General features: G+C 49.9%; 9 protein-coding genes across 9 annotated transcripts; 3 read left to right on the top strand and 6 right to left on the bottom strand.

Annotated features, from left to right (window-relative positions):
- Positions 1-4,406: 4,406 nt before the first annotated feature.
- Positions 4,407-7,829, top strand: BU24DRAFT_347054 (von Willebrand and RING finger domain-containing protein; the record flags this gene model as incomplete). Its single annotated transcript, XM_033523512.1, has 4 exons — positions 4,407-4,812; positions 4,888-6,538; positions 6,600-6,904; positions 6,964-7,829. 4 exons carry the CDS (start codon positions 4,407-4,409, stop codon positions 7,827-7,829), a joined length of 3,228 nt encoding a protein of 1,075 aa, XP_033383600.1.
- A 1,966-nt stretch (positions 7,830-9,795) lies between these two features.
- Positions 9,796-10,110, bottom strand: BU24DRAFT_174556 (uncharacterized protein). Its single transcript, XM_033521551.1, has one exon. It carries the CDS (start codon positions 10,020-10,022, stop codon positions 9,846-9,848), a length of 177 nt encoding a protein of 58 aa, XP_033383599.1. The 5' UTR covers positions 10,023-10,110; the 3' UTR covers positions 9,796-9,845.
- Positions 10,111-10,768, bottom strand: BU24DRAFT_174555 (uncharacterized protein). Its single transcript, XM_033521550.1, has one exon. The coding sequence runs from the start codon at positions 10,577-10,579 to the stop codon at positions 10,199-10,201; it is 381 nt and encodes a 126-aa protein (XP_033383598.1). The 5' UTR covers positions 10,580-10,768; the 3' UTR covers positions 10,111-10,198.
- Positions 10,769-12,663: 1,895 nt separating this feature from the next.
- BU24DRAFT_174550 (uncharacterized protein) lies at positions 12,664-13,474 on the bottom strand. Its single transcript, XM_033521549.1, has 2 exons — positions 12,980-13,474; positions 12,664-12,913 (listed from the first exon to the last, which is right to left on the bottom strand). Exons 1-2 carry the CDS (start codon positions 13,375-13,377, stop codon positions 12,730-12,732), a joined length of 582 nt encoding a protein of 193 aa, XP_033383597.1. The 5' UTR covers positions 13,378-13,474; the 3' UTR covers positions 12,664-12,729.
- Positions 13,475-14,700: 1,226 nt separating this feature from the next.
- Positions 14,701-16,479, bottom strand: BU24DRAFT_421558 (mitochondrial metalloendopeptidase OMA1). The gene is made up of 6 exons (XM_033527756.1): positions 16,193-16,479; positions 15,891-16,138; positions 15,726-15,833; positions 15,376-15,672; positions 15,263-15,321; positions 14,701-15,211 (listed from the first exon to the last, which is right to left on the bottom strand). Exons 1-6 carry the CDS (start codon positions 16,418-16,420, stop codon positions 15,171-15,173), a joined length of 981 nt encoding a protein of 326 aa, XP_033383596.1. The 5' UTR covers positions 16,421-16,479; the 3' UTR covers positions 14,701-15,170.
- A 991-nt stretch (positions 16,480-17,470) lies between these two features.
- On the bottom strand, positions 17,471-18,113 carry BU24DRAFT_461512 (uncharacterized protein; the record flags this gene model as incomplete). Its single annotated transcript, XM_033531893.1, has 2 exons — positions 17,471-17,686; positions 17,763-18,113. The coding sequence occupies 2 exons, from the start codon at positions 18,111-18,113 to the stop codon at positions 17,471-17,473; spliced, it is 567 nt and encodes a 188-aa protein (XP_033383595.1).
- Positions 18,114-19,222: 1,109 nt separating this feature from the next.
- BU24DRAFT_480070 (MFS general substrate transporter) lies at positions 19,223-21,182 on the bottom strand (the record flags this gene model as incomplete). Its single annotated transcript, XM_033533104.1, has 4 exons — positions 20,458-21,182; positions 20,124-20,405; positions 19,747-20,073; positions 19,223-19,696 (listed from the first exon to the last, which is right to left on the bottom strand). The coding sequence occupies exons 1-4, from the start codon at positions 20,806-20,808 to the stop codon at positions 19,223-19,225; spliced, it is 1,434 nt and encodes a 477-aa protein (XP_033383594.1). The 5' UTR covers positions 20,809-21,182.
- A 253-nt stretch (positions 21,183-21,435) lies between these two features.
- Positions 21,436-23,055, top strand: BU24DRAFT_369181 (2OG-Fe(II) oxygenase superfamily protein). Its single transcript, XM_033524393.1, has 3 exons — positions 21,436-21,965; positions 22,023-22,190; positions 22,244-23,055. Exons 1-3 carry the CDS (start codon positions 21,804-21,806, stop codon positions 23,021-23,023), a joined length of 1,110 nt encoding a protein of 369 aa, XP_033383593.1. The 5' UTR covers positions 21,436-21,803; the 3' UTR covers positions 23,024-23,055.
- A 674-nt stretch (positions 23,056-23,729) lies between these two features.
- Positions 23,730-25,523, top strand: BU24DRAFT_491524 (uncharacterized protein; the record flags this gene model as incomplete). Its single annotated transcript, XM_033533802.1, has 3 exons — positions 23,730-23,864; positions 23,923-25,144; positions 25,222-25,523. 3 exons carry the CDS (start codon positions 23,730-23,732, stop codon positions 25,521-25,523), a joined length of 1,659 nt encoding a protein of 552 aa, XP_033383592.1.
- Positions 25,524-25,789: the final 266 nt, after the last annotated feature.

Below are 25,789 nucleotides of genomic sequence, written 5' to 3'. Positions count from 1 at the left end.
ATCTAGTACAATACTCCTCAACCGCGAGCCCTACATCGCAGTCATACACACAACTCAACGAGGCAATGGCAATTTACGACAGTGATGTTGGTGGTGGTGGTGGTGGTGGTGACGATGACAACAGTTTCGGTACACAATGCATCCTACCGAGTCATTCTCTACGTCTACAGGTAGATGTACTTTCTCGGCCCCCGGCACCGTAAGCAGCCCACTTGCGTCCGGGGCGGGCGTGTGACTTGAGTTTTTGGGGAGGTTAGGGAGGATGAGATCATAGTTTGGTTGGAGGAGGAGGAGGAGGAGGTGGGAGGATGATATGTATTTGTTCGCCTGTTTTGCCTGGAGTTGTTGGGTTGGAGTGGAGGAGGGTGTGAGATGTACTTATATTGAAGAATCGAAAGTGGTGTAGAAACGTTGGCGTGCTGGTAAATAACGTGGGTTCAAGAGTGGTGGGGTAGCTGTGAACATACACAGTCTTTGTACTCCGTACATCCAGCAATTATTTCTTGCACAATAACGTCTACCTCTCTCCGCCTTAACAATCGCAGCCTCTACACACCCCTAAAAGCACATCTGCTTACAAGTCACGCCCACATAATCATAACAACATCGATTATTCCTCACAATACCCAATAGCCAATAGTCTCCCTCCGCAGCCCATCTCCTCGCCTGTCAAAGTGAAAAAGACAGCGAGCAGCGAAACTCTATGCACGTGCCCGTATACACAAATGCTACATGACTCGCGCGGGGGAGGAAGAGGGGGGATCCGACGACTAGATCGCCGCGCGTGGAAGGGTGGCTAGCCGAGTGGAAGGGAGGGCGCGAGTACTGCGGAAACATTGAAGATGAGGGTAAGGAAGTAGAAGTGTTTGTAGATGCATCACTCTGTGAAGGGTACTGGGGAGGGTATTAGTTGGGCGTTTGCGTTCATGTCACCAGCCGTTTGTGTCTAATAATGATAGCTCATCATATCCTCCCCCATTCGTAGAAAGCAAACTCGAAGAACGGCAAAGATGCTGGCGATCAACGCGGATCACCACCCGTCTCTTCTTTCCCTTATTCTTCTTGTCCAAGCACGTCGTACTCTGTACAAGTAACTACAGTTCCATTTTTATTCATCCATTTCCCTTCGCGAGACATCGGCTGCCTACCGATTAGCCAGCTCGCACAAATCCTACTCCGCGCTGCACCGCACTGCACTTGCACGTACTAGCCTCCGCCAATTCCTCCCTGAAGATTGGGGCGAGTGGGTTTTCCGGATTAGGCGCACGCGTTGCTTCTGGATTGGGATGGGATGGGATGGATTCACGTCCGAAAGGAGCGAGAATGTGAGACCGGATGGGGAGGATTGTGGAGAGATGGGATGGGGTCATGTTTGTTTATCATCTACGAAGTACGGAGGACCTAGGTAGGAGGTGGTAGGTGGTTATCGGGTAAAAACTACAAGTACATGTGTTGGTAGGTATTGTGTAGATAATCTACTTATACTTGTGCATAGTTAGGCACGTTGGGTAGGAAATCGGAGCATCGGAAGGGGGAGGGGGAGTCATGGAGCCGTTTGTTTATCAATTACTCGTGGTCTGTCTTCTTCAACAAGTCAAAATAAATGTTTATAGCACGTGTGATATTATCTAGTAGCTATAATTGATCTTTTTTATACCTCCGTTTCATTGAAAATTATCGTTTCATCTTTCTTCGTCGTCGGTTGCAGTCGAGCGGGTGGATAGCGGGCAAACGGGCAGCAACGGGGAAGGTGGGAAAATCCGAAAATCATCCCAGGACGATTGCAGTTAAGAAAGACGTCCCGCCCGTCGTCAGGTACATGTGCATATTGTAGTTTGATCGCACAATCAGGTCTTAGGCCTTTGACGGGCCGAATGGGGGAGGGGAAAAGGGCACGATGGCTGGTTCAGGGTCCTTGGATGGGAAGGGAAACTATAGATGCTAGTGGGAGATGGTATCTTGAGAGGGCAGGACAGGAACGGGAATTGTGGACTGGATTTGGAAGTGTGTTAGGACTGTTTGGGCATCGTGGAGAGGTTGGTGTCTGTTTGTTTCTCTTCGTATGTGGGAGTGTGAGTAGGAAAGATTGAGTGATAATAATTGCTGTGATATAGGGAGAGGGAGACAGAGACAATAGTCGGAGAAGAACAGAGGAAGAAGAATAGTGGGGAGCGTGAGGGCCAGGGGGGGAGGTCTCGGAGGATAGACTTGTTAGCGCTGAGAAGGAGGAGTGTATCAGTACTCCGCCATGTTGTTACTGTCCGAGTAGATGATTGTACGGAGTATGTGTACTCCGTAGTTCAAGCATATTGATTGCCAGCCGTAGTCAAGATGATTGATAGATAGATAGGATGAGGGGGGTGAATTGAGGCTGTTGGACATGATTGCCTAGGTAGTTAATAGGAGGGGAGAGGGTTAGGTAGGGATAGGGGATTCTAGCGAGCGCCACAGACAAAAGCCACTTACCGGAGACATGCAGGGCAGGGGATATAGTATACGATACAATACACGGTATGGTACGGTAAGGAAAAGGAGTAGGGAAGTGGAGATGGACCCATTGAAAAAGGTGATGGAATGGCTGCATCTCGCTTCTCTCGCCTCGTTCTCATGTCGCAGCAATTGCAGGTGGACTTGTGTCTATTAGGCAGTGTTCGGTCTGTGTGCTCCTTGCGACTTGCCCCCTCTGGGCCCTCTCCCAATTGTCATTGCCATCCCTACCAATTCATTGTCGCACAGATCCATCCACATGCCGCAGGGGCCTTTTAACATCCAACGCCCAAACGGAAGGATGTGGAAGTGGAAGCGAATGTGGCAGAGGGAAGAAGAAGAAGAAGAAGAAGAAGAAGATGCAGAAGAATGCAGAAGCACAAGAAGAAGCAGAGTACCTAGGAAGACGAGGCCGGCATTCAAACACATGCGGGCTTGCAACTTGCATCATGCCCCGGACCTTGTAACCTTTTCGTTCGTTCGTTGATGGTTTCTAGGAAGTTCCTGGTTCCCTTAGTTCCTAGTTCCCAGCCATGGGCCATGCATACAATACACACACGGACACCCAAGGGCCTACCCTTCACACTACACACTACTGTGTACACACTACGAGGTCTAAACTCTCGTATGGGCCATGATGCCCTTACCACCCCCCTCCCATGAAACTAAACTGACTTGGGGGTTTCTTCCTCCCTCTAGAGCAGGTAGGCAGACAGGCAAGGCAAGTAAACTAGCTAATAGTTCCAAAGATTCAAGTCAAGTCCAGTCCAGTCAAGTCCAATCCAGTCAAAAGTCAAGTCAGTTCATGTCAAGTCGGCTCTTGTCTCCTCTGCGACCGTAAACCCTGTTCAGTTACGTCCCGCCTTGTGCCTGCCTTCCTGCCTGCGTGCCTGCCCTTTCCACGGTCTACCTACCCTCTAGCCTGCTGGGTAGTTCCTTCCCACCTTCGTAACCTTCCATCCCATATTCCCTCCGCCTCGCCCCTACACTTGACCTTGACTTGACACTTACTCATTCACCCACCACTCACTCTCTCACTCACTTAATTACCCTCTCACGTCCCTTTTCCTTTCGTCTCGTCTTTTGGCGATCGTCTTGCGCACTCATCAATCCTCATTGCTTGCGCGCGCGTGTCTTCAATCGTGCCTCACAGCTCTTGCGCTGGTTGTGCTCTGTCGCAGAGAACACACACACACACACCACCACCGCTACCACCCACTCCCAGGTCCGCACAGTCACCAAAACCAACCACCACCCACAAAACACTTCCACTCTGACCAGGACCACACTTTCCCCCCTCACGAAACAATCTTGAACACATATATTACCAGCGATCTTAATCAACCTCCTCTCCCCTGTCTTCCCTTCCAGGTTCAGAAATCAGAGTCAGGATTCAAAAACTGGAAACCCACTCCTCGGACAAGGTCCTACAGCTCCACCACCGCCCACAGGCCACCATACAGCGATCTTCCACGCTGCCAGTCTCGATGCTGAAACGAGACTGACGCGAAGCAGAACCCAACCCGTCTCTGCTCCCTGCTTCCATGCTCCCTGCTCCCTGCTCCTTGACGGTTGACTACTAGCCATCCTACCACTAGCATTTCCATGTCGAACGTCTTCCACAAGTCCAAACCTGACCCTCATTCTTTCCATCTTTCCTCCTCCCAGAAACATCGCAACCACCATTCCTCACACGACAGCGAGGAAGACTCCCGCAATATCGAAGCAAACCTCTTCGAGCTCGGCTTGCTCACTACCAAGCAGCACCGGAAACCTCCCTCCTCCTCCTCCCTCCGCTCCAAGGGCTCAAAGAAACCGCCCAAGGCCGTCGGGTTCGGCCCACCTCCTCCCTCCCATACCCACAGTACTTCTTCCCTTTTTTACTTCCCTGACACCTTGTCTATAAGCTCAGACCGCTCATGTCTTTTCTAGGAGGCTTCCGTCCCTCTTCGCGCAGCTCCCACCACAAATCCCAAAATCAATCCTCCCAATTCTCTACCCACCAAAACATAAGGAGCACCGCTACCCTCGATTCGCAGTCACAAGTTCCACCTCGTTCTTCCAGAGGCATGGCTGGCGTCTTGGATATAGAGAGGTCGCGCACCCGCCGCGAGAGGACCTTCATTGGCAGCGAGTGCGCCGTTTGCGAAGAGCCTCTCGAGCACACCCTACGGGGAGAGCGTATCTTGCAGCTCTCCTGCGGGCACGTCTCCCACGAGGCGTGCTTTTACGAGTACATTCGCGAATTTGAGTCACATCATTGCCCAACGTGCAATGCAACATTAGGGCTGGACACCAGTCGGGGCGGCAACGTGCTCGACCTCGGTAAGTCTACAAACTCGCCTGGCGAGCCCTGCATACCCTCTCCTATTCGCAGAGAGACTGACCGCGAATCTGCAGAGAAACTGAGCACAATAGTCCGTTCCGTGCAGAACGACTCTAGCCAAGGCAGCCACAGGAGTAACCAGAACACCCCAACGCCGTGGGACCACCAGACCATCTCAGAATCGCATGCACCACAATCCCATGGTCGACCGCGGGGTGACAGCGACTTGAGCAGCCACTATCAACAATCACATCCTCGACAGCGGGACAGCAGCCACAGCCGGGACCGAGCCTCAGACCGGATGGGATCAATGTCACGGCAACATTTGAGGAGCGATAGTGGCGCGACAGGTGTGGCTTCCTCTGGCGACTATGCCGCGACCAACGACGGAAGGCGGCACGATTATGATCTCCAGTCCATGGAGACCACCCTGAGCAGCCCGCGTGGCGGTTTGAGGAGTCCGATCCCCCCACCCACCGTCACCGTTCGAAGCGAGTTCCCCACGCTCAGCCGCTCTCGACAGCAACAGAGCTTGACGTGCCTGGTCACCGTTGAAGTCGTGGATGGCAAGTGGAGGCCCGATCCTGAGGACATGAGAGCGGCGCCGCCACTCCCATCCATCGCCAGCGCCACGGAAAGCTTCCAACGCCCCAAGTCGCCGGTGCGCAACAGGCACTTCGAACCCCCTTACGAATCCGCCGAGGCACTGGACGAAATCACAGAAGATCTACACTCGCGCGTCGACAACTGGCACGGCCTCGATTTCTCCCGCTTTGGAAAACTGCGCCTGAACGGCCAGGTCCGCGTCGGCAAGGACCGACAAACCTGGCAGGAGTTGGACTGCTATCTGTTCTCGGAGATGCTCATCTGCGTGAAGGAGAAGAAGGGCCAGCAGCAACAGGCTTCGCAATGGGATGGCGCGGAAATGACCAATCGCAAGCCAAAGTGCACGCTCAAGGGATCCATTCTCATCAAGAAGCATCTCAACCAGGTGGAACATTCTCCCGACGAGGCCATCCTCACCTTGAGCCTCTCCGTCGCCGAGCTTCCCGCTTTCCATTTGAAGTTCGACAACCGAAGCCAATTGGAGCTCTGGAGGCGTGCACTGATGGATATTCGCATGGACTTCCCAAACCCCCATCGCATGCCCGATTACGACCACGACAACTCAGGCACCGAAGACGAGGACTATCGCGTGTCGCGCCCCAAGCGCGTCTCTTCAGTAAACTCATCTGCCTATGGGGCCGCCCGATCGACCGTCACCGCCCCCACCGAATATTCCAATTCTCGTGCCGGCCCAATCGAACCCCGACCCTCAGCATCCATCCACGTGCCTGTTGACATCGTCGTTGTCATTCCGGTTTCTTCCTCCATGCAAGGCCTGAAGATTAATTTGCTCCGCGACACTCTCAAGTTTCTCGTCAACAATTTGGGGGAGCGAGACCGCATGGGATTGGTCACATTTGGCTCCAGCGGAGGAGGCGTCCCCATCGTTAGCATGACAAGTAAGGCGTGGAGGGATTGGCCAAAGGTCCTCGACTCCATCCGACCCGTTGGACAGAAGAGCCTCCGCGCCGATGTCGTCGAGGGTGCCAACGTCGCCATGGACATCCTCATGCAGCGGAAGTCTAGCAATCCGTTGTCCAGCATCCTTTTGATCAGCGACTCCACAACATCCGATGCCGAGAGCGTCGATTTCGTCGTCTCTCGTGCTGAGGCCGCAAAGTAGGTTCTTCATGCGTTGACAAATATCATTCTTTGAATTGACTAACATTATTAACTACAGGGTTTCCATCCACTCGTTCGGACTGGGCCTGACACACAAGCCCGATACAATGATCGAGCTCTCAACCCGCACCAAAGCCTCCTACACCTATGTCAAAGACTGGATGATGCTGCGAGAGTGCGTCGCTGGCTGCTTGGGTTCTCTCCAGACCATTTCGCACCAGAACGTGAAGCTCAAGCTGCGATTGCCCGAAGGTTCTCCTGCGAAGTTCGTTAAGATCAGTGGGGCATTGCAAATCACGAAACGCGCTACTGGACGAGATGCCGAAGCCTCACTTGGAGATTTGCGCTTCGGCGACAAGAGAGGTATGTACACTCCACTCATCTAATCTCTATAGCTCGTGGTATACTAATTCTTCGTCAAGATATCCTTGTGCAACTGGCGATCTCGCCTGACACCGCCTCGCCGGAGCAGCTCCCGCAAGATCCTTGGGAGACAATCGTTTCAGGCTTAGAAGCTCTCGGCGGGCCGTTGGACCAGGACGAGTCACGCAGCCTCAGCGTCGAGGAAGTCCCTCTGATCCAGGCTGACCTCACCTACGGTGATATACTCCGGGAAGGATCGATCTCACATCTCCCTCGCCCCTCGCTATTGGCCATCACCATCTTGCCCTCGGTATCGAAGAAGAACGCATCTGGTCGACCCCCGACGCCACCCATCCCGCCACACCCCCATGTCGTCCAACGACGCATGGAATTGCTCACATCTGACATGTTGACACGAGCGCTGACGCTTGTCTCGCGTGGTCAGCACGAAAGAGCGCACCATCTGCTGAAAGAGACGCGCAGTATCTTGAAGGGACTAGGAAAGGGAGGACTGCCGCCTCTACCGCCACCACCTTCTCGTCGCAATGACGGCAGCGGCTCGGCCAGCAGCACCAGCCAGAACTCCCCCACCGTCGCCAGCGCTGATCGTCCACGCACTCCCTCGCCTCATGCCGAGAATCCCTTCCAACCCGCAGCAGGAATCGATGCCACGACGATGCACGCACTTGACGCAGAGTTGGAGTCCAGTTTGGAATGGATCAACCATCCCGCCGTGTTTGGCCGGGATTCGCGCAAGGCAGTGCTGCAAGCAATCGGAGTCATCAGCTCGCAGCGGGCTTATACTTTCCGAACTCCATCGGAAGCTCTCTGGGCTGATCGCATCTCTGGTGTCAAGCGTCTCTCTGGTCGATCACGAGACTGGCGCGAGACTGGTGACGACCAGGCACTCATGGAGGAAAATTAACGACAACCCACCCCAGCCACGGTGTTGGCTTACGCCCTCTATTCCTTGAATCTCTCCTAATCATATTCCCTTCCTACTTGTACATTGGTACGACCACACTACTTGGTGTTCGACTACTCGGATTGCGACCTTTCCGGCGGCTGCGGTCCTTTGCTCAATTTATCGGCGAAACATTATTACAGGATTCCAAATTTCCCACGGCTACTGCACTACTACATTCATGGTTCGGGGCGTACCCTCTGGGGGCGGGGCGCAATCGAGCGCCCAGATCTTTGCTTTTCCTTTTATGCACTTATTCCCTTACGAATGATACCACACACAGTTTTCGGCCGCCCGTCCGTTTTCTTTTTATCTCGTTTTCAATACACGCGAATCCCTCTTACAGGCCCCCCGGACTTCCAACCCCAAAATCTCTCCCACCATCTCCCGTACCCTTTCGCATCTATGCCCCCACCGGTTTTGTTTTCCCTCTGTTTTCTTGTTCTGGATGATACCAAAATCTCCCTGCCCCCCAATCTTGTCTAGCGATAAAGCGACAAAGCATGCATCTGTTGTACGAGAGTATAGAGCGCAGTGGTGCTTGCAGCGTATGCGGTCATTTACTACTTCTTTCTTTCTTCTTCTTTGCCTAGCTTTCCGGCTTCGAGAAATCGAAAGCCATGTCCGCCATCTATGTTTCATTTATTACACCATGTATTAGACAGTAGTGGAGAGAGAATCGATGGATGTAGAGATTTTAAAAGAGAGACAGGAAAAGATTATTTTTCTGGATGATGGGGAATCTACTGCAAGATAAAATGAAAATACTATTCACAACTTCATGAGATGAAAGATCATGCGTGATGCTCCTTATCAAAACGGACTGTCTACTTTAGAATGTTACGGTAATGGTACGTAGGGCCACCTCGTAGGGCGTACACCCACGCATACACTACGGGGTCCGTGGGTCGGGGTCATGGGTACGGTACGTGGTGGGTGCTGTGTGTGTGGGGGGATAATGGGATTCGGATGAGGTCAGATTCGTCCATGGGGGGATGAGGGGTTGTTCTTTTGAAGACCGTAGGGTGTGTGTGGGTGTGTTTGTGGGAGACCATAGGGAAGGAAGAGGGTGTATGTAGGGAGGGGAGTTGCGTTTAGGTATGTATGTCTTTCTTTCGTGTTTCGGATTGAAGAGGTAATGGTAGGTACAGTTGATGTAATAGCTAGCTAGCTGGGCAGACAGTGTGAGGCTGGGATGGTGGTGAACACAGCATGGGGATGGTGGTTGAATTGGAAGGGTGTGTAAAGGCAAGGCAAGGCAAGGCAAGGCGGATGAAATCCATATCCCCATCGCCGGGTGGGTTCGATTTGTTTCCTCACGGCGTACGCAGTACACTCTCACACACACACATATCGTCATCATCATCGATGCATACCTAGCTGCGTATCTCTGGGATTCCGTTTCTGTCTGTCCATAAGAGAGAAGGACGTCATGTATGTACTGTATGTATGTACACACGGGTGTGGCTAAACCTAACCCATTAGCACACCCGCTCCGGTAGTGCAGTGCAGTGCTGCTGTGCTCGTGGTGGTGTGGTGGTGGGCGTGGTTAGTGGAGGGTGGGGACGTCCAACATTTGTTTCGTGGACCGAAAGTGTACACACCTACACAACTACCCAGATGTAGAGAGAGGTGATGGTGCGTTTGGGGTGGAGGGGTGGGTAATCAATAGGCGACAGCGAACGACGGGGCGATCGTGCGGTATTGGTAACGGCGCATGGGATGTGGTTTTTCTGGGTTATGAATGTCCGGTTCGGGACGGGAAACGTTGGGGATTCGCAGCTATTGTCACGACGGATGATGGAGTAGCAAGCAGTGCTGGTAATGATGGAGGTATCTATTCGAATCTACGTACGGAGTATGGACGTACATGCTAATAACTAACTATACACATACATTCACGATACGAAGCGTACTTTGTAGTCCTCGCTTTGCGGTTTCGAACATAGCATAGCATGCTTGGTAGATATCCCATCCCTACGGAGTAATTACTCTACCTGTATCCACGGACTCGTTCGCTGGGCTGGGCTGGCTGGCTACTGTTCTGGTATCATGCATTGCCAGCCGGCAACCAAAAACAGAAACAGAAACATCTCCCACACACACACACACACACACACACACACACACACACACACACACACACACACACATACCTAGCCTTACATCCTGGCCTCCTAGAGGTGTAGACGTGATTGGGAAGCAGAGGGGGTAACCAACAGTTGGTCAATTGATTACCTCGAACCACACGTCCATCCATCATGCAGCCCTGCATGACGACAACGACGACGACGGACGGCTGTGGCAATCAATCATGTAGTCCGAAACGTTTACAGGTACTTACGCCCCGGGCCCCGTGGGTTCGAACTTCGCCCTGAGACTGCATTTGTGAGTTTGTGTGTAGAACGTAGGGATGGAGGGACGTATTGGTATGGCTGGGTGTTAAGGTGAGAAAGGATGATCATGGCCCCAAATTGGATTACATGACATGGGTTCGAAGGTGTATCCTTTCTGGGTTCGTTGGTTGGTTCGCGATACCCACGACGACGGAGATTGGACGTAGGTATCGAACCATTGTTATAGTTACCATACGTATGGGTGTATGGATGTACGGATGCATGTATGTATGTATGTATGTATGTATGTATGTATGTATGTATGTATGTATGTATGTATGTATGTATGTAGGATGCAGAGAGGGGAGAGTTCATGAGCGAGAGATTCAGCCTCGCTCGCTCGCTCGCATCGCGGTACGATGGATAGATGGGGAGATGCTATAAATTGATTCTCCTGCGTATTGGGATTTGAGATGAAAGCGAGCGAGCGAACGCGCGAGGGAAATCACGTCGTCGTCGTCGTCGTTCGTTTCGTTGTACAGCGTCTGCGGTGTGTATGTATGTATGTTTGTTTGGTTGTATGGTTGTATGTACGCTGTAATGTAATGTAGTCAGACGGCGCCATCGCTCCGTTCCATCGTCCCCCATCCATCCCCATATGCGCTCCCATGTACGGAGTAAAGTATGATACCACGAGGGAAGATGTAGCGTAGGGTAGGCCCGCACCGCACCGTACCGCACCCGCTACGGGAGTTCAGTCGAATCGAATCGAATCGAAGGAAAAAACATCGATGGACGCCTCGTTCCTGCAGCGGGCGGCCGGCCAGCCATCGAGATACGTTCGTTTCGCTGTGCAAACACCCCATCCGATCAGACTAACTATTACGAGTATACAAGTAGGCATATTTGCACCGTGGTTTACCCATCTAACTACCCATCTATATACCATCTGGAGTCCCCAGACTGGGTGATTGGCTGTTGGCCATGTATGCACTTGTATATTCCCAACAACATCCCAATCCAATGTCCACTCACCCCTTGCCCTTGCTCGCTCGAGCAAAGCAAGCAAGCATGCTGCAGCGCATTGCATCTGCAGCGAGCATATGTTGTTATCCTGCAGCCCGCAATCCTTTTCGTATGCAATACACGCACGCACGCACTCGCGCGCGCGGCCGCGCGGACGTACGGGCTTTTTCAGATAAGTAACGTAGTACGACGCGAAGACTGAAAGTAACATGCAGAGGAGGGAATATACGGGGGGATGTTTGGTTTGGATTTGGTTCCGGGGCGCGAACGAGATGACGGAACGGGGGGTTGGAGGGAGAGGAAAAAGCGCCCGCCTGAGACAAACGGTACAAGTATATAGATTAAACTCGGCGAATGCAAGTAGGCACTTGGGATTCGTGATTGGGTGGACCGGTCTGTTGGTGTGCTGTTGAAGGATCGTATCGTTACTTGTAGGTACTCTAGGCTTTCTGTAATTCATGCAAAGGCAGACAGGCAGGCTGGCTATCTGGTGGATGGTATGGCGTTGCATAGCAGTAGTGCAGATGTCCCCAGGACAAGGCATTGCAGGGAGGGCATTGCAGGGCCAGAGACATGGGCAGGTGTTTGTTGGTGACAGGCTCGTTGTCATGAATCTGCTATACTGACACATCCCTAAGCTCATTCATCTTGGGGTAGGAAGAATTGTGGCTGGAGGGTCGGTCGGACTTAGGTTTGAGTTGCTGTACGAGGTCCTCGTACCATATATTGTCATGTTTGTGTGTTTGTTTGTATGTGTATAGATTTGTATTTGTATTTCATCGTTCGTAACTTCGTATCGACAGCCCAAAACCGGTCTACTCCTACTCCTGGGGGAACGGAACGGCAACCACCAACGGGCAAACCAAACCCAACCCAGCCTCTACAAGTACCGTATGGGTAAGTTTCCTCTCGCGTAGGTATGAACCCAACGGCAATGTACCGCGTATGTTGAGAGGTGGATCTCTGGGCTTATTGATGGCATGTGCAGTGCAGGAAATCCTTTAGCGAACCTCGCCTGGCAATAATCGTACTGTAAAGTAACTTTGCCATTACCCTTTCTTTCTAACCTTGCAAACGAACAACAACTCAATCTCGATATCCATTCGCGTGGCCCCGACCAGCTTCCTCAAACGCAGTAGTCCATCGTAACGGTTCTACCACCTTGATCGTATTCCTTGCCTTAGACCCCAACACATGGAGACGGAGTCTGAGGCAGGTACCAAGCACAGGACTGCAGTTTTTGGACTTAGCCCACGGGAGCAATGCCAACCGGTTGAAGAGTTCCCACAATCCCCCCACTCTCATCATCATCGTTGTCGCCATCGATGCTATCGTAGCTCTTTCGTCAAGACGTTGCTTTTGATGTGATATCTCGGCATTAACTTCTTTTTTTGCTGACATAGACTGAGTGACGATCATACTCCTCCTGATGAAGGCAATTGCTTGTTACGATCGCACAAGCTGCCTGCATTACTCACGGAAATGATGAACGCCACGAGCTAGACGGGACGGCTGCATCCCCTTCCTCCCCGCCGGCCCCCCGTTTGCACACAAAAAAGACCGATGCTCTGGATTCGACGGCGATCTCGACAGAGAGGGAGAGAAAAGAAAGGAAGGGGGGTGGGAGGGAGATCTGGAAGGGCAAAGATAGTCGTACGATGTGGAAAACCGTTTTGATGGTGGCTGGGTACCCGCCGTAATGGTAAAGTATTACTCGTATGTACTCCGTACCTGACGCGGGCAGCTTACCAAGTCTTGACATAATTACCTTCGATTTCCCTTTGCGTCCATGTACCTGACCTGACATGCACGACGAAGTCGAAAAAGGATGGCTTGCGCCTGTCATACTCATGTCGTGCCCGTTTCGTTTTCTCCTCTGCTCGATGGGTGGAGGCGCCAATGATACTATCTTCTTTCTCCATTGTTATGTCCCTAGCTGTTAGGAAGTACGGAGTAGTTTGATTCTCCATTATCGTTCGCGCTCTCCAATAGAGGAAAATTCGACCTATTGGCTGCTTAAATTTAGGGTCTTGTTTGATCGTATTGTTCCTGATGAGGTCCAAGGTACCTGATTCAATCCTTCCATCGGCAGAGCAAAAGAGTACAAGTAGTTGCAGGGAAAACGTCGTGAAACCCACTCCTCCCATGCCCAAAGAACCCACCTAACCCGCGCGCTAGCATTCAGTGCCTGCGGCAGTCTATCCCTCACAAGGTAAGGACGCAATGCTCGATTCAGTGACACACGGGGGGGAACAGGCCCGTCCGCCTACCGACAAACGTTCGCCCCGACTGGACAGGTCGTCTCGGCTGGTCTAGACGGTTACCTCTGTGACAGGCTGTAACGTCCCGGCCGTTCGTTGGATCGAATGGAAGGAATCGAGGAGGAAGACGAGCCGATGCCGCGATCAGAAATTTACGCTTCTGCACGGCATCCTGGCATCATCACCAAGTTTCGCAGGGACATGGGCATGGCTCGTCGCAATTCCTAGCATTTTCATCTCGGTGCAGAGTTGAAAGGAAGGTAGAAAAAGAATCGGAAGCGGAGATCCTAATCATTCGCAGAGATACCTTTCGTCCGTCTATCGGTCGACATTTCTACCACATTCGGCGTGGCGTGGCATGGCATAGCATGGCAATGCAGCGTGGGAGAGATAGACAGACGATACGCTGTGAATGCTTGTACCAACGGTGGGGAGACATCAACGACAGTCCGCCTCATAATCCTGCCATTCTTAGGCAATTCCAAAAAACATTCCGCTGTAATTTTTCTTTCTTCGAAGTGATGTGACATCCAATTGTTTCCCCCATCCACGAACGCGCGGGAAATGAAAAGAGGAACTCAAAGGGCCATCGTATTGTCTCAACGGCGCGCCTCGTCTCCATCCCGCAGGCCTCCCCTCCCCCCGTCCCCATCAAATCAGAAACAAAATCCCAAAGATCTCGTTTGATCTCCTTCGCTACGTGTGCCGTTCCCTCTTTTCATTTTTGATTCCTGCTCTTTTTCTTTTCTCCGAAGTGCGATACGCGCCGTTGGGTGGATGAGGTGACTGGATGGAAAGGTGGATTGAGGACCCGAGGACATGATACTGGGTTTCTTCTGTGACTCGCTTCCAATTCGCCTTGCCTTGATTCTTGCCGATTTTTGCTTTTGCCATCCTTCATTTGTCTGGCCTGGCGTGCCATGCACCCGCGGGACGTGGGACAAGTTTCAGAAGGTTGGACTCTTTCAGGCGTCTTGCAGGTAGCACGACCCGTTTGAACGGCCAGGCTTGTTTTCTTTTGACAGCCAGTAGTGGGTCCTGTGGGAGGGCATTTTTGCGTCATGAATCTTGCTTTGAATATTTGAGGATATTGCACTTGACTATTTGAGCGGATTTGGCGACGGGTTTGGTGGCCGTGTAGCTACCGTAAGTGTCGTACAAGGTAAACAATTGCGGCATTCATGGACAAGTATGTATGTTTAAATTGATTCCCTATCCTATATATGACTCGAAAGAAATCGAGCAAGTTGGCTCGCTGCGTACAGGGTATGTACATTGTCCTTTTTCAGTTCTTCAACCTTCAAACCCCCTGCTGCACGTCGCAGTCAACTGGGCTAGTCTGAACTGCACGATGTGGATGATTCCCCCCACGGCCACAGCTGTCAGAATACTAGTACATGCAAGGCGGTGCTTTCACTCGACTTTTCGTGTAACGGGATTGGCCTAGATATCCAGAGGCAATAAAAAGGAAAGAAAAGGTCCACTAAGCTGTTGTACCTGTACTTCAAGATGCAGCCTACTGTATCCTGCTCTGTGATATTGCACAGGATAGGTTGGAGGGTGACGTTGCGGAAAAAGTATTCATGATTCGTGTTATCGTGTAACGATCGGGTGGGGTGATATTATCTAAAATATGTTACAATATGCGTACATTTCTAACTGGGCCTCCGTCGATCAAATCACCATCGAAGTTGTCCGAACGATGCCGCGAATTGATCCGCTATTTCATGGTCAGTTGTGAACTTGAGTTTCCAAGGGGCAAATTGTGTACCGTAGCTCATCATGCTGTGGCAGTCTGAATCCTGCTGCTTCTCGAGAGCCTGAGGAAGCCTGTATGTCCAGTCAGTGGGACTTGTCCGACCATGGAAGTAAGGACCAACTAACCACTCTCGAATCTTCTCTTCTCGATTGTGGTTTGACGGATGTGTCGAGAGGACCTGTGGAGGCGCTTGCTGGCCCAGTTTCTCCATCCGTGCCCAGAATTCCATGGCAGCTTCAGGTCTGTAGCAGCCCTGCGCCATCATGAGAAGCCCAATGTAGTCTGCCTCTGCCTCTTGTTTCCTACTTCCCGGCCATGACAGGAAGAGGTCTAGCAGTAGTTTGCTCGAGTAGAAAGATATGTCGAACATTGAGAGTAGAACGCACGCAACCAGGATCAAGGGAGCTTGGCTCATCCGTTCACTTGAATATTTCAGTATCAGGCTCAGGATCTTTAAAGATGCACAGTATCTTACGCGGTATGATGTGCAACAACATGGGCGATCTCGTGACCAAGAACGGCAGCAATGCCATGCTCATCTTTGCACAGAGGAAGGATGCCTGTGAAGACGAAAACCTTACCACTATGGTCGATTAGCACACCTTTTCAAATCTTCTTTTCCGTGCTTGCGGGCTCTCACCCAGGGATCACAAAAGCGTTCTGCTCAGGGCTTTCGATAACATGAACCTCCCAATTCAAGTCGTCTAATCCAGTTCCTGATACATATGGTAGTAGCCTTGCAAGAACCTTCTTCACCTGCCTGACCCGCAGGTCGTATTCAGGTAGAAATTTGCCCCTATACTCTTCCTTTATCTGTTCCATGGTGCCTTGTGCAGCGTAGGCCTCCAGCTGAGGGCTTATGATGTTGAAGCGGCGCCGTCCAGAGACCTTTTGTCCATGTCAACAATGACTTCTAGGCCAACAGTATTTTCAAAATCATACCGGCACCTCCTCCAAGTTGTATAAGTAGAATCCTCCCGCGCCCACGCTTATGAACCCGACGTCCCTATAGAATGTCGGTCTTGCGGCCCATCGGTACAGAATGTTCGATGCTGTGGCACCCCCGAAGCGTTGGTATTGTGGACCGCGGCCACCTATGCGATACGCGCGAAACTGGGATTGGAATCGGAAATTATCGAGGATACGGGATCCGGGACGCCATCGGAACATGGTGGAGACCTTGATGTGAGGTATTGCGCGGGGCGCGATGCGACTTGAATGTGTTATGATGTAGCAGTGGAGTAACAGCTCTTATCGATATGATGCGGGATAGCGACTTGTGCCAAGACTCTGCGATGTGTATTCGTGACCATTTCTCTAAGTAATTGCTTGAAGGTGATCAAAACTCTAGAAATTTTCACTTTGTAGCCCCATTGCCAAATACTTTAGGTAAGGTGGTTTCTCAGTGTGGTAAATTTTATTGGAATAGCAGTTTTCGTTGCGAAACAGCTTCATAAAGTACAAAAACATCTCTCGCGAAGATTATGTTGGAACAATCAAGTCATCCTTATGCTCTAGCTACTTCTCTCCGCATTGGGATGACGTAGTACATGCAGGTCGGGCAAGTAGCCAGCTTTGATACTATACGTAGTATGTTGAGTATGATATATTTTCAGGCCTAATGACAATTGGAATTTGGACAGACTACGATGAAGAAAGACTTATAGTGGGAAGCAAGGCCTGTGATAAATAATAACCCATACCCCTATTCTTATTATTGTTTAATCATCATAATATAAGGCAATTTAAGAATGGTGCAAAATGGTAATTGGGTTTGTAGTGTCTCAGTGAATCAAGTTTCCTGCTATGATAAATGCATCGCTATGCATCGTGATTAATGAAATCTCATAGTAGTGTAAGATTAGAACCTTCACATGTGCCCCTAGAACAACTTTGCTTACTTCACGGTAACTGTTCTATTTTGCCAAATTGCGCTACCAAAAAGCTACTTCCTGTGATATTCGGAGTCAGTGGCGCGATCGATGATCAGCTGTCTAAGTGATACTACGTTGTTGCACACATAATTGCTCTGTGGTCGAAAACAAAGCATGATAAAGTTTCAACAGTAAATACAGCTTTTCATTTTTCAAAGTCTATCTACAATAATCCCACCAACGCGCTCAAAGCACAGCTAAAGAACACACATTAAGAACTCCCATCCCGCTTTGGAATATTCAAAAACGACGATTAACCTTTCTCATACTGATGAGAAGAATTTATCTAACACTTCCTCCACTCTACATGCCACTGAGCGCTCTTAATGTTGTAGGTGCCTGCATTACCGTTGATCACAGGCCTGTGGTTGACGTTCAACAGCCCCCCGTATCCAGTGCTTCCTATGCACTTACTCCAAACCGGCTCATTGGTCGTAGTCTTCAACGTGAAGGGGCTGTTGTAGTCCGGGCCAGCACATGCGATTTGTCCTCTGAAAGTATTCTGTGCAGCATTGTTAGTTACTTTAATCTTGCAACTCCATCGAGCCCATTGAGCCATTGATATGGGTACGACTTACGGTACGGTCAGCCTCCTGACTAAAGTACACAGACGTCAAAGTATCGAGCTGAGACCCAGACTTCAGTGTCAGATCACCCCGATACGTGACCTCCTTGATGGCGAACTGCCACCCTTGACTCGCGCCATTGACGTTCGCGTGCAGTTGGCAGTTCTGGGTGTCGTCTCCCTTCAGTTGATCGAAGTCGATCGTCACCCAGTCGCCGAGTGTGTCTGTATTTATTCTTGCTGATGTGGCGGTTTTGCATCCATTGCCGGAGAAGACGGCGTCGCTGATGCTAGGAGGTGTGGGTGGTGCGGCTGCGGCGAGGATTGGAGCAGCTGCCGCGGCGAGGAATAGTGAGGCCTTCATTGTTGTGATGGTATTGATGTGTAATTGTATTCGGTGAGGTTTTATCAGTGAAGTGATATTGCAGATTAGATGGTGATATAAAGATGATAGATGTTGGTCTTAAGAGATGTTAAGTATTTTTTTTGAAATGATGTTACGATCTGATATGACTATATAGTTCTTCATCAGGTCTCAAACTCGATGCTATATATACCCAAGAAATATGACGATAGTGGCAGAAGCGGGTCTCTCCTCCACCTAATGCCCTGCATCCGTGACATACTATAATTCTTGTTCTAGAATCCAGAAAGATGATCTCCCCGGAATTAAGCAAAAAGTTGCCACCTCTGTCTCTTCCGAGCCAGACTGACGTTTGTTTTTAAGAAATTTATTAAAAGCATATTAGATTCCGTTCCTTGGTCTCGAAGGTTCCGCTTGCAGAGTGCGCGGACGTCGATCCCATTTAGCCAGATAGATTAAGGTTGCTGGCGATCCAACGGTTTCTGCCCAGGGTCATTTCGTCGTCCAGAAACACAAAACTAGTACCAGAAAGCCAGAATCCACTTATATTCTAAAATTAGCCAGGGAACCTCAATCTACAGTCTATAACGCCCTTCGGTTCCTCCGCCGAAGTCGTGGTGTTCGAGATTCTTGGTATTCATTTTGTTCCCTTCCCGTGTCGATCACTCAACCGTTCAAATTCATTCTCAATTTTGGCGGTATAGAGATTTCTCGTATTTATAATTTGGTTTGCTATGGATACTATGTCCTTTGGGCGTGCACACGGAATGATACTGTGTTCGGTCGTTCGACGTGAATTAGTGATAGTTGACGATGTTTCTATATTTGTATCCTTGTGGCGGGATAATTGATACAATGCGATGCCCAAAGAATGGAAGTAGGAGGAGCCTGTTTTCTTCGCTCCCAACATCTGCCCTCCTTTCCAAAGTTGTGGATTAGACTTGGGATAAATGTAAGTCGCACATTGTTCATAGTCAAAGGAGGAGATGAGAGATTGTTAGAGCGTGTAGCTCTAGGATTGAAACGATGAGATTCTCTATCAATGGCTTCGCTTCTATCGATTTTCAAAGAATCGTGACTCGGAAATTATGACTGCTTTTTCACTCCTCTCAAGCAACGGGAGCTTCGTCTTGAGTTCCCTCAGTCGCTCTCTGCTTGTCGTCCCTGGCCACAAAATACCAACTTGTGCAAACTGCACACAGACACGTCGACAGAAGCGCAATGGAACAGATGTAACTGACGCGATAGGTCGGTCCAAACTTTGGTTGATAGATCTGCGGACCCACGATGCCCATCAGTTGGCAACTAGCATTCGTTATTCCAATCGCTAATCCCGCAGTCGTGGTTCCTCGTGCGGCACGGATACGCTCAGGCCACATGAGTGCGAAGAAGGATTGCGAGGCGGCTGTTGCAATCATGACAAAGATGTACTTCGCGGTTGCGTTCTTGACGGTGATGAGCAGAATGTAGCAGATGATTTGGGTGGTTTCGACACCGAGTCCTGCCACCCAAGGCGAGAGGCGTTTGGTATGGATGAAAAAGGCAAGTCCGCAGAGAATTACGAAAACCAACGTGAAAGGAGGCTAATTTTACTGTTAGACTTTTATCCGATTTCGATTCAAAGAATACTTACCATGGTCATGACCTGTGCGATGGCAGTATTTGAAATACCGAGTTCATAGATAACTGTCGGAAGTACAAACGAGATACCCCACCCCCCGATACCATGGGTGATCCAAATCATGAGAAATGGTACGAACGTTGGGCTCTTGAAAAGACTCTTCGTCTGCTCGAAGCTGAACGTCTTTGATTTCATAGATGGCGCCTGCTTGGGCAGATCGGCAAGGATGATTTCACGCTCCTCTTCAGTCAAGAACTTTACCGTTTCAGGATAGTTGGGCAAAAAGAACCAAGTGTATATTGCGCACAGTACCGCGGGGATTCCCTCGAGGATGAAAAGCTGTAGTGTGTCAGTCCATTGCTTCGATGCGTGTTGTCGAACCCGCTTACCCATCTCCAGCCGGCTAGACCAGCAACTCCATTCATGAACGATATGGCGTACGCAAGGAGGCCACTGATAGTTCCTGAAAACATACCACATGCGTAGAAAAACGCAATACGAAGTGGAAGCCGTTCGGTCGGATACCAAAAGCTCAGATGGTACAAAACACCCGGATAGAAGCCTGCTTCGGCAGCACCGAGGAAGAAGCGACAAGCCAGTATGCCGGAGTAGTTCTGGGCTGCACCTTGGCACATGGAGATGATACCCCATGTAAACATGATGCGAGACATCTATAGATGATTAGAGAGAGTTCCGCGAAGTTTGCTTCCTTGGGCACCATACCCAGACACTTGGACTAAATCGCTTTAGAGCAAGGGTTGCCAGAGGCTCGAAGAACATATACGGATAGTAAAATATGCTCAAAGTCCACGCCCATTGAGAAGATGTAAGGTTTCCAAGTTGTTTGCGGATTCCCGTGCCTTGTTCAAGATTCATGATTGCTGTATTTGAGATATTGCTGACGTGGATGCGCATGATAAGATAGACAAAGGCATACCACAGTAGTAACCTTTTGTCTACTTTCCTATGCGCAAGCTTCAGTTTGGCCACTGAAGCCTCGGAACTGGCATCGGATTGTGGCTCATAGTGAATCTCTTTCGAGTCAATGCCCTTTGGGTTCTCAGTTGAGGCCATTGTGTATGGGCTGATTATTGAAAGACAGGAGGGAGTTCACAGTGACGACGATCCCAAAGACAGCAAACAGGAACAGAGTGACACTTTATACAAACGATCGGGATTGTTGCATATGTGCCTCGCCATTACATATGCTTATGGGAAATTGCAAGCACGTCAACTGCACTTTTCTTGCCAAGGTCAATTGGAGTCAAGGTGGATGCAGCATATGGTGCCGATCAGGTGCGTTATCGTTCGTTATACGACCTGCTATACTGTGTAAGGGTAGCCAATAATCCTCTATGATGGTTAGTTGTTCAACAGTGTAGGGAACCGACAGGAAAAACAATGGATATCAGGCCCTGCATAGCAATCCTTTGACATTGCGGAAATCGGCCAAGTTCCGATTGGGCCGGCGCGAAGTTTGAATATGGTCCGGGCCGTTTATAAGACGATAGGAAAAGTTGTCATTGGAGAATTGGACAAGAGTCAAGGTTTTGGCGTTGGTTGATTGCCATATAAGGTCGTCGCTATATTCCGATGGCGTCGACTGCCAGTACGAGCACGAATCTTAGCCCCTCGATTGCGTGCTCAACCTCCACCTTTGCACTTCCGCTCCAAGTCATTTCCTATCCAACAGGAAACACGTATCGATGATCGAATAATGGAAAAAGATGAATATAGGTGGATGAAAAGAATACGCAACAGCAAAGAAGGATACTACTGGTTATTCCCGACGCGGACAAAATGCAACATCACATCATGGTCTTGGAATTACCAGTCGGCGGCCAAACTAGTGCAACAGACTGACAATTCGGAATTGAACGCACCTGGATATATATACTTGATCTGCCTCCCACCAAAACTGTGTCTTTACAATCGCGCGTTGTTCCGAACCGCTAGGTATACACTGAGATTCCGTCAATATTCCCGGGACTAAGCTAGGGACTGAATCATCGATACTGTTCATATTCCGACTTGCTTCACATCATCACATCTAATAAGTTGACAACATCATGCCTTCTGCTGTATCACCAGAGCCCCCAGCAGTTCCGAAATGGGAGCGACCCGGAAAAACAAATGAGAAACTCGATTGGGCAGACATCAAGGTCATTGACCTGTCTACATTTGACGAACCAGGTGGCAAGCAGAGGTTGGCTGAAGAGCTGCGAGATGCTGTAAGTTACCTAATCGAACTGATCTTATATAGACAACTTTGACTGATCGTGATCAAGGTACACCACACTGGTTTCTTCAGTGTAACAGGCACTGGATTCACACAGGAAGAGGTTGACAGGCAGTATGACCTAGGTCAGGCTTATTTCGATCTGCCACTTGAAGTGAAAGGGGACTCAAAGTACCGCTGCGACTTTACGCAGGGAAATTACTTTGGCTACCGAGCTGTACGTCAATGTCAAATTTGCTTAGGAATAACTCAAGACTAATGATAAGTCAGGCAAATGAAAAGAAGATCATGGGCACAGACGTTCTCGACAACGTAGAGTCTGTCAACATCCCTAAGTTCATACTGCAAAATGAGAACGAGCCTTTCCATCCATTTCTTCGTCAGTACCGATCAGAGATCGAAGACTTCTCTCGTCGGTCTCTTGAGCTTGCATCCAAGATTTTTACTTTATTTTCCATCATTCTGGAACTTCCGGAAGACTATTTCTCAAAGCGACATCTCTACCAGGATCAATCGGAAGATCACCTTCGTTACATGATTTACCGGCCCCGCTCTGCTGAGGCAGATGACAAGGTGCAGAACACATGGTCAAGGGCACATACCGACTTTGGCTCACTAACTCTACTGTGGTCTCAAAATGTGGCTGGCCTACAGCTCAAGAACCCAGCTGGTGAATGGAAACATGTCCCACCTGTTGACAATGGAATAATCTGCAATGTTGGCGATACATTGGACTTCTGGTCTGCAGGATATCTGAAATCCACCATTCACCGTGTACAACGGCCTCCACAGGATCAGGCCCACATTCACCGCCTCGGTCTTTTCTATTTCGTCAGGCCAGGTAACGAGGTGGATATCAAGCCCGCGCCTTCACCGTTACTCAAACGGTTGGGAAGAATTGGCGAAAACCAAGAAAACGCAGCGCCTGTGAGGGGCCTCGAGTATGTGAGGGAACGAGTGAAGAATTACCACAACCATAACGACTACGCGGATATGAAAGGCAAAAAATTCAAGGTCGGGAATCTAGAGATAGAAGACGAAGCATCCTAGGATAATGAAACCGAATGTTCCGAGCAATGCGAATGTGAATTCTGATCGGATGTTATTTTAATGCACACGAACTTGCACATTTACCTAAAGAAGACTTCCGTAACGTCTTGGTCTTACCCACGTGAGCCAAGTTGAAACTGGCCCCATCAAAGCGCTCAAGCTGACATAATGAAAGCAGATTGTCAAGAAGTTCCCACATCGCAGTATTTTGTTCAGCTTGCACTGCCACCGGCTGCTCACCTGCGCATCATCTCACCTGTGGGGTCTAATTTCAGACATGCCAAATATTCTTGGTGCATACACGTTCTATCCCATAGCTAGAATGAATCAGGAAATTGGGTTCTCACCAATGTCATATCTTAAAAAGTATCATTTTAGCTGATGCTGGGTTTGCTCGTCCTGGACGAATCTCCGGTCGTCAAGTTGCCGGAAATCATCCACTAAGCCTCTTCACCAACATAGGCCACAAATGCGGAGCCAAAGCTAGCAGACAACATAGCTCCACCATGAATCATCAAGAACGGACAAAAATACATAAATGTTCCAGGAGCTTCCTAATCGCTGATATGTATGGGGGATATAAGTTACATGTTGACCGCTATCGACATAGCTCACTACAGGCATTGACAGCATTCACATTTGCTTCTCATACCACATCGTCTTCATTAATCTTTCTGTTTGTTGTTTAATTATCTCTGCCCACAAAATGGCTAACATCAATCTTTTGACATTTACCGGACTCCTCATTTCCACTGCCACTGCTGCACCATGGGGTAGGCGATTTGATCACAACGAAACAAATACGAATGGTACAAGCGGAATGGTATATGACTACGCTGATGTATGGGATCGATGCCACTATGATATGCTTATTGACTCGAGTAACTGATCCATATCAGATCACCCCATCGGCACAATTGGAATGGGTGCCTTGCTATGACAGCTACAAGTGTGCACTTCTCGAAGTTCCCCTGGACTATGCGAACCCAGAGGCCGGGACCACTACCATTCCCTGGATTCGACAAGACGTAGTCAACGGCACGGGCCAAGACATCATCATGAATCCTGGAGGCCCAAGCGTATCTGGCGTGGGCTTCGTGGTGAACGGTGGCGGCGACGACATGATCGAATATCTCGGTGGTAAATACAACCTCGTGAGCTTCGACCCGCGAGGTGTAAACAACAGCGGTATCAGCGTCACTTGCTATCCCGGCGGCCCTGAAGCCCGCGACAACCACAGGAAGCCTGGTTCTACCACTCCACTTACCGAACAGTGGCAAGGTGCGGTAGCAACAGGGCAGTTCTGTACCTCGGCAAACGAAGATACAGAGGCCAAATACGTGGGAACTTATGCCGTTGTCGAGGATATGATGCACTTTACAGAACTTCAGGCTGGATTAAACGGCCAAAATCCTGAAGAGGCGCTCATATGGTACTACGGAATTAGTTACGGAACAGTCATCGGCCAGACTCTGGCGACACTATATCCGGAGCGACTTGGTCGGGTTCTCCTCGACGGGAATGTCTATGGAGTTCAGCATTACGAAGGGATTGTACCTACTGCCCCCGAGGATGCCGATAATGGGATGGCATGGTTTTTCCAGCTTTGTTTCGAAGCGGGCCCTTCCAAGTGCGAGTTCGCTGGCAATTCGTCTTCACCCAGCGGCATCGAGCATCGCTTCCGAAGCATTATTGAGAAGATCGAGGTGGAGCCGCTCATCATACCTGGCGAGCCCGAAGGCTTTCCGAGTATCGTCACTAAACCAGACGTCACAGGCATGATTTACAACGCACTGTATAGCCCTATGACGGGATTCCAAACCATCGCTACTGTCGCCAACGCAATTGAGCAAGGAAACACCACGCTTTTAGCACAAATCGCTGCCGGTGCAGCTGGCTCAAACGCAGATTACGACAATTCTGCGAGTCAAGAAGCCCTTACCATAATCACAAACGTCGATTCTGCTGGAAGGTATCCTCTCAAGAATGCGAGCGACTTCATCAATGCTATCGAGGACCTGAGAAGGGAGAGCTATTACGGTGCCGATGCGATCGGTCTCAGCAATTTCCTCATCAATGCGGGAATGAACATTCAACCTCCAGAGAGCCAGTACTTCAAAGGTTAGTACCACCGACCTCATATGTAGAGGAAAACAATCGTGCTTGAAAGAAACATATGGGACTGACATTCAACTTAGGCTTCGAGCACACTCAGACCAGCGTCCCTCTTCTGTTCGTTGGCACTACCGGAGACCCTGTTACTCCTCTCTCCAGCGCCTTCAAGATGTCTGCGTACTTCGAAGGGTCTGTGGTTTTGACACAGGATACACCTGGCCATTCGTACTCGACTATTCCGTCGCAGTGCACGAACGGTCATGTGCAGGCATATCTCGAAGACGGAACGCTACCAGGAGCTGGAACAGTCTGTAAAGGTGACAAGAAGCCGCTCGTAGATCGGGAGACATTGCCGGTTGGCAAGCGCTCATACCGATTCAAATGAGAATCGTGTTCAGCGATATTTCTTGCGAGATGGGTAGATACAGTTCGTGGAGGCGTTTTGTGTAATAATCTTTTCTGCATTTCTAGATTGGGCGCATAGCATAATCATCGGTAAAGGAAGGTTTGCTACATCATTCAGTAAAATGTTACTAGTACTCTGGAAAACGTCTTGTCGACGAAAAATACTCTCGTGTTGATCATGTTCATTGCCAGTTAGGCCACTCGGAACTTTCGTAAGCCCCGAACTTCCGCTCTTGGGATGACTGA

This window comes from Aaosphaeria arxii (genome assembly GCF_010015735.1).
Source record: "Aaosphaeria arxii CBS 175.79 unplaced genomic scaffold BU24scaffold_4, whole genome shotgun sequence".
Lineage (NCBI taxonomy): Eukaryota > Fungi > Ascomycota > Dothideomycetes > Pleosporales > Aaosphaeria > Aaosphaeria arxii.
Note: the sequence above shows the minus strand (reverse complement) of the source record. Positions and strands in the feature narration are given on the sequence as shown.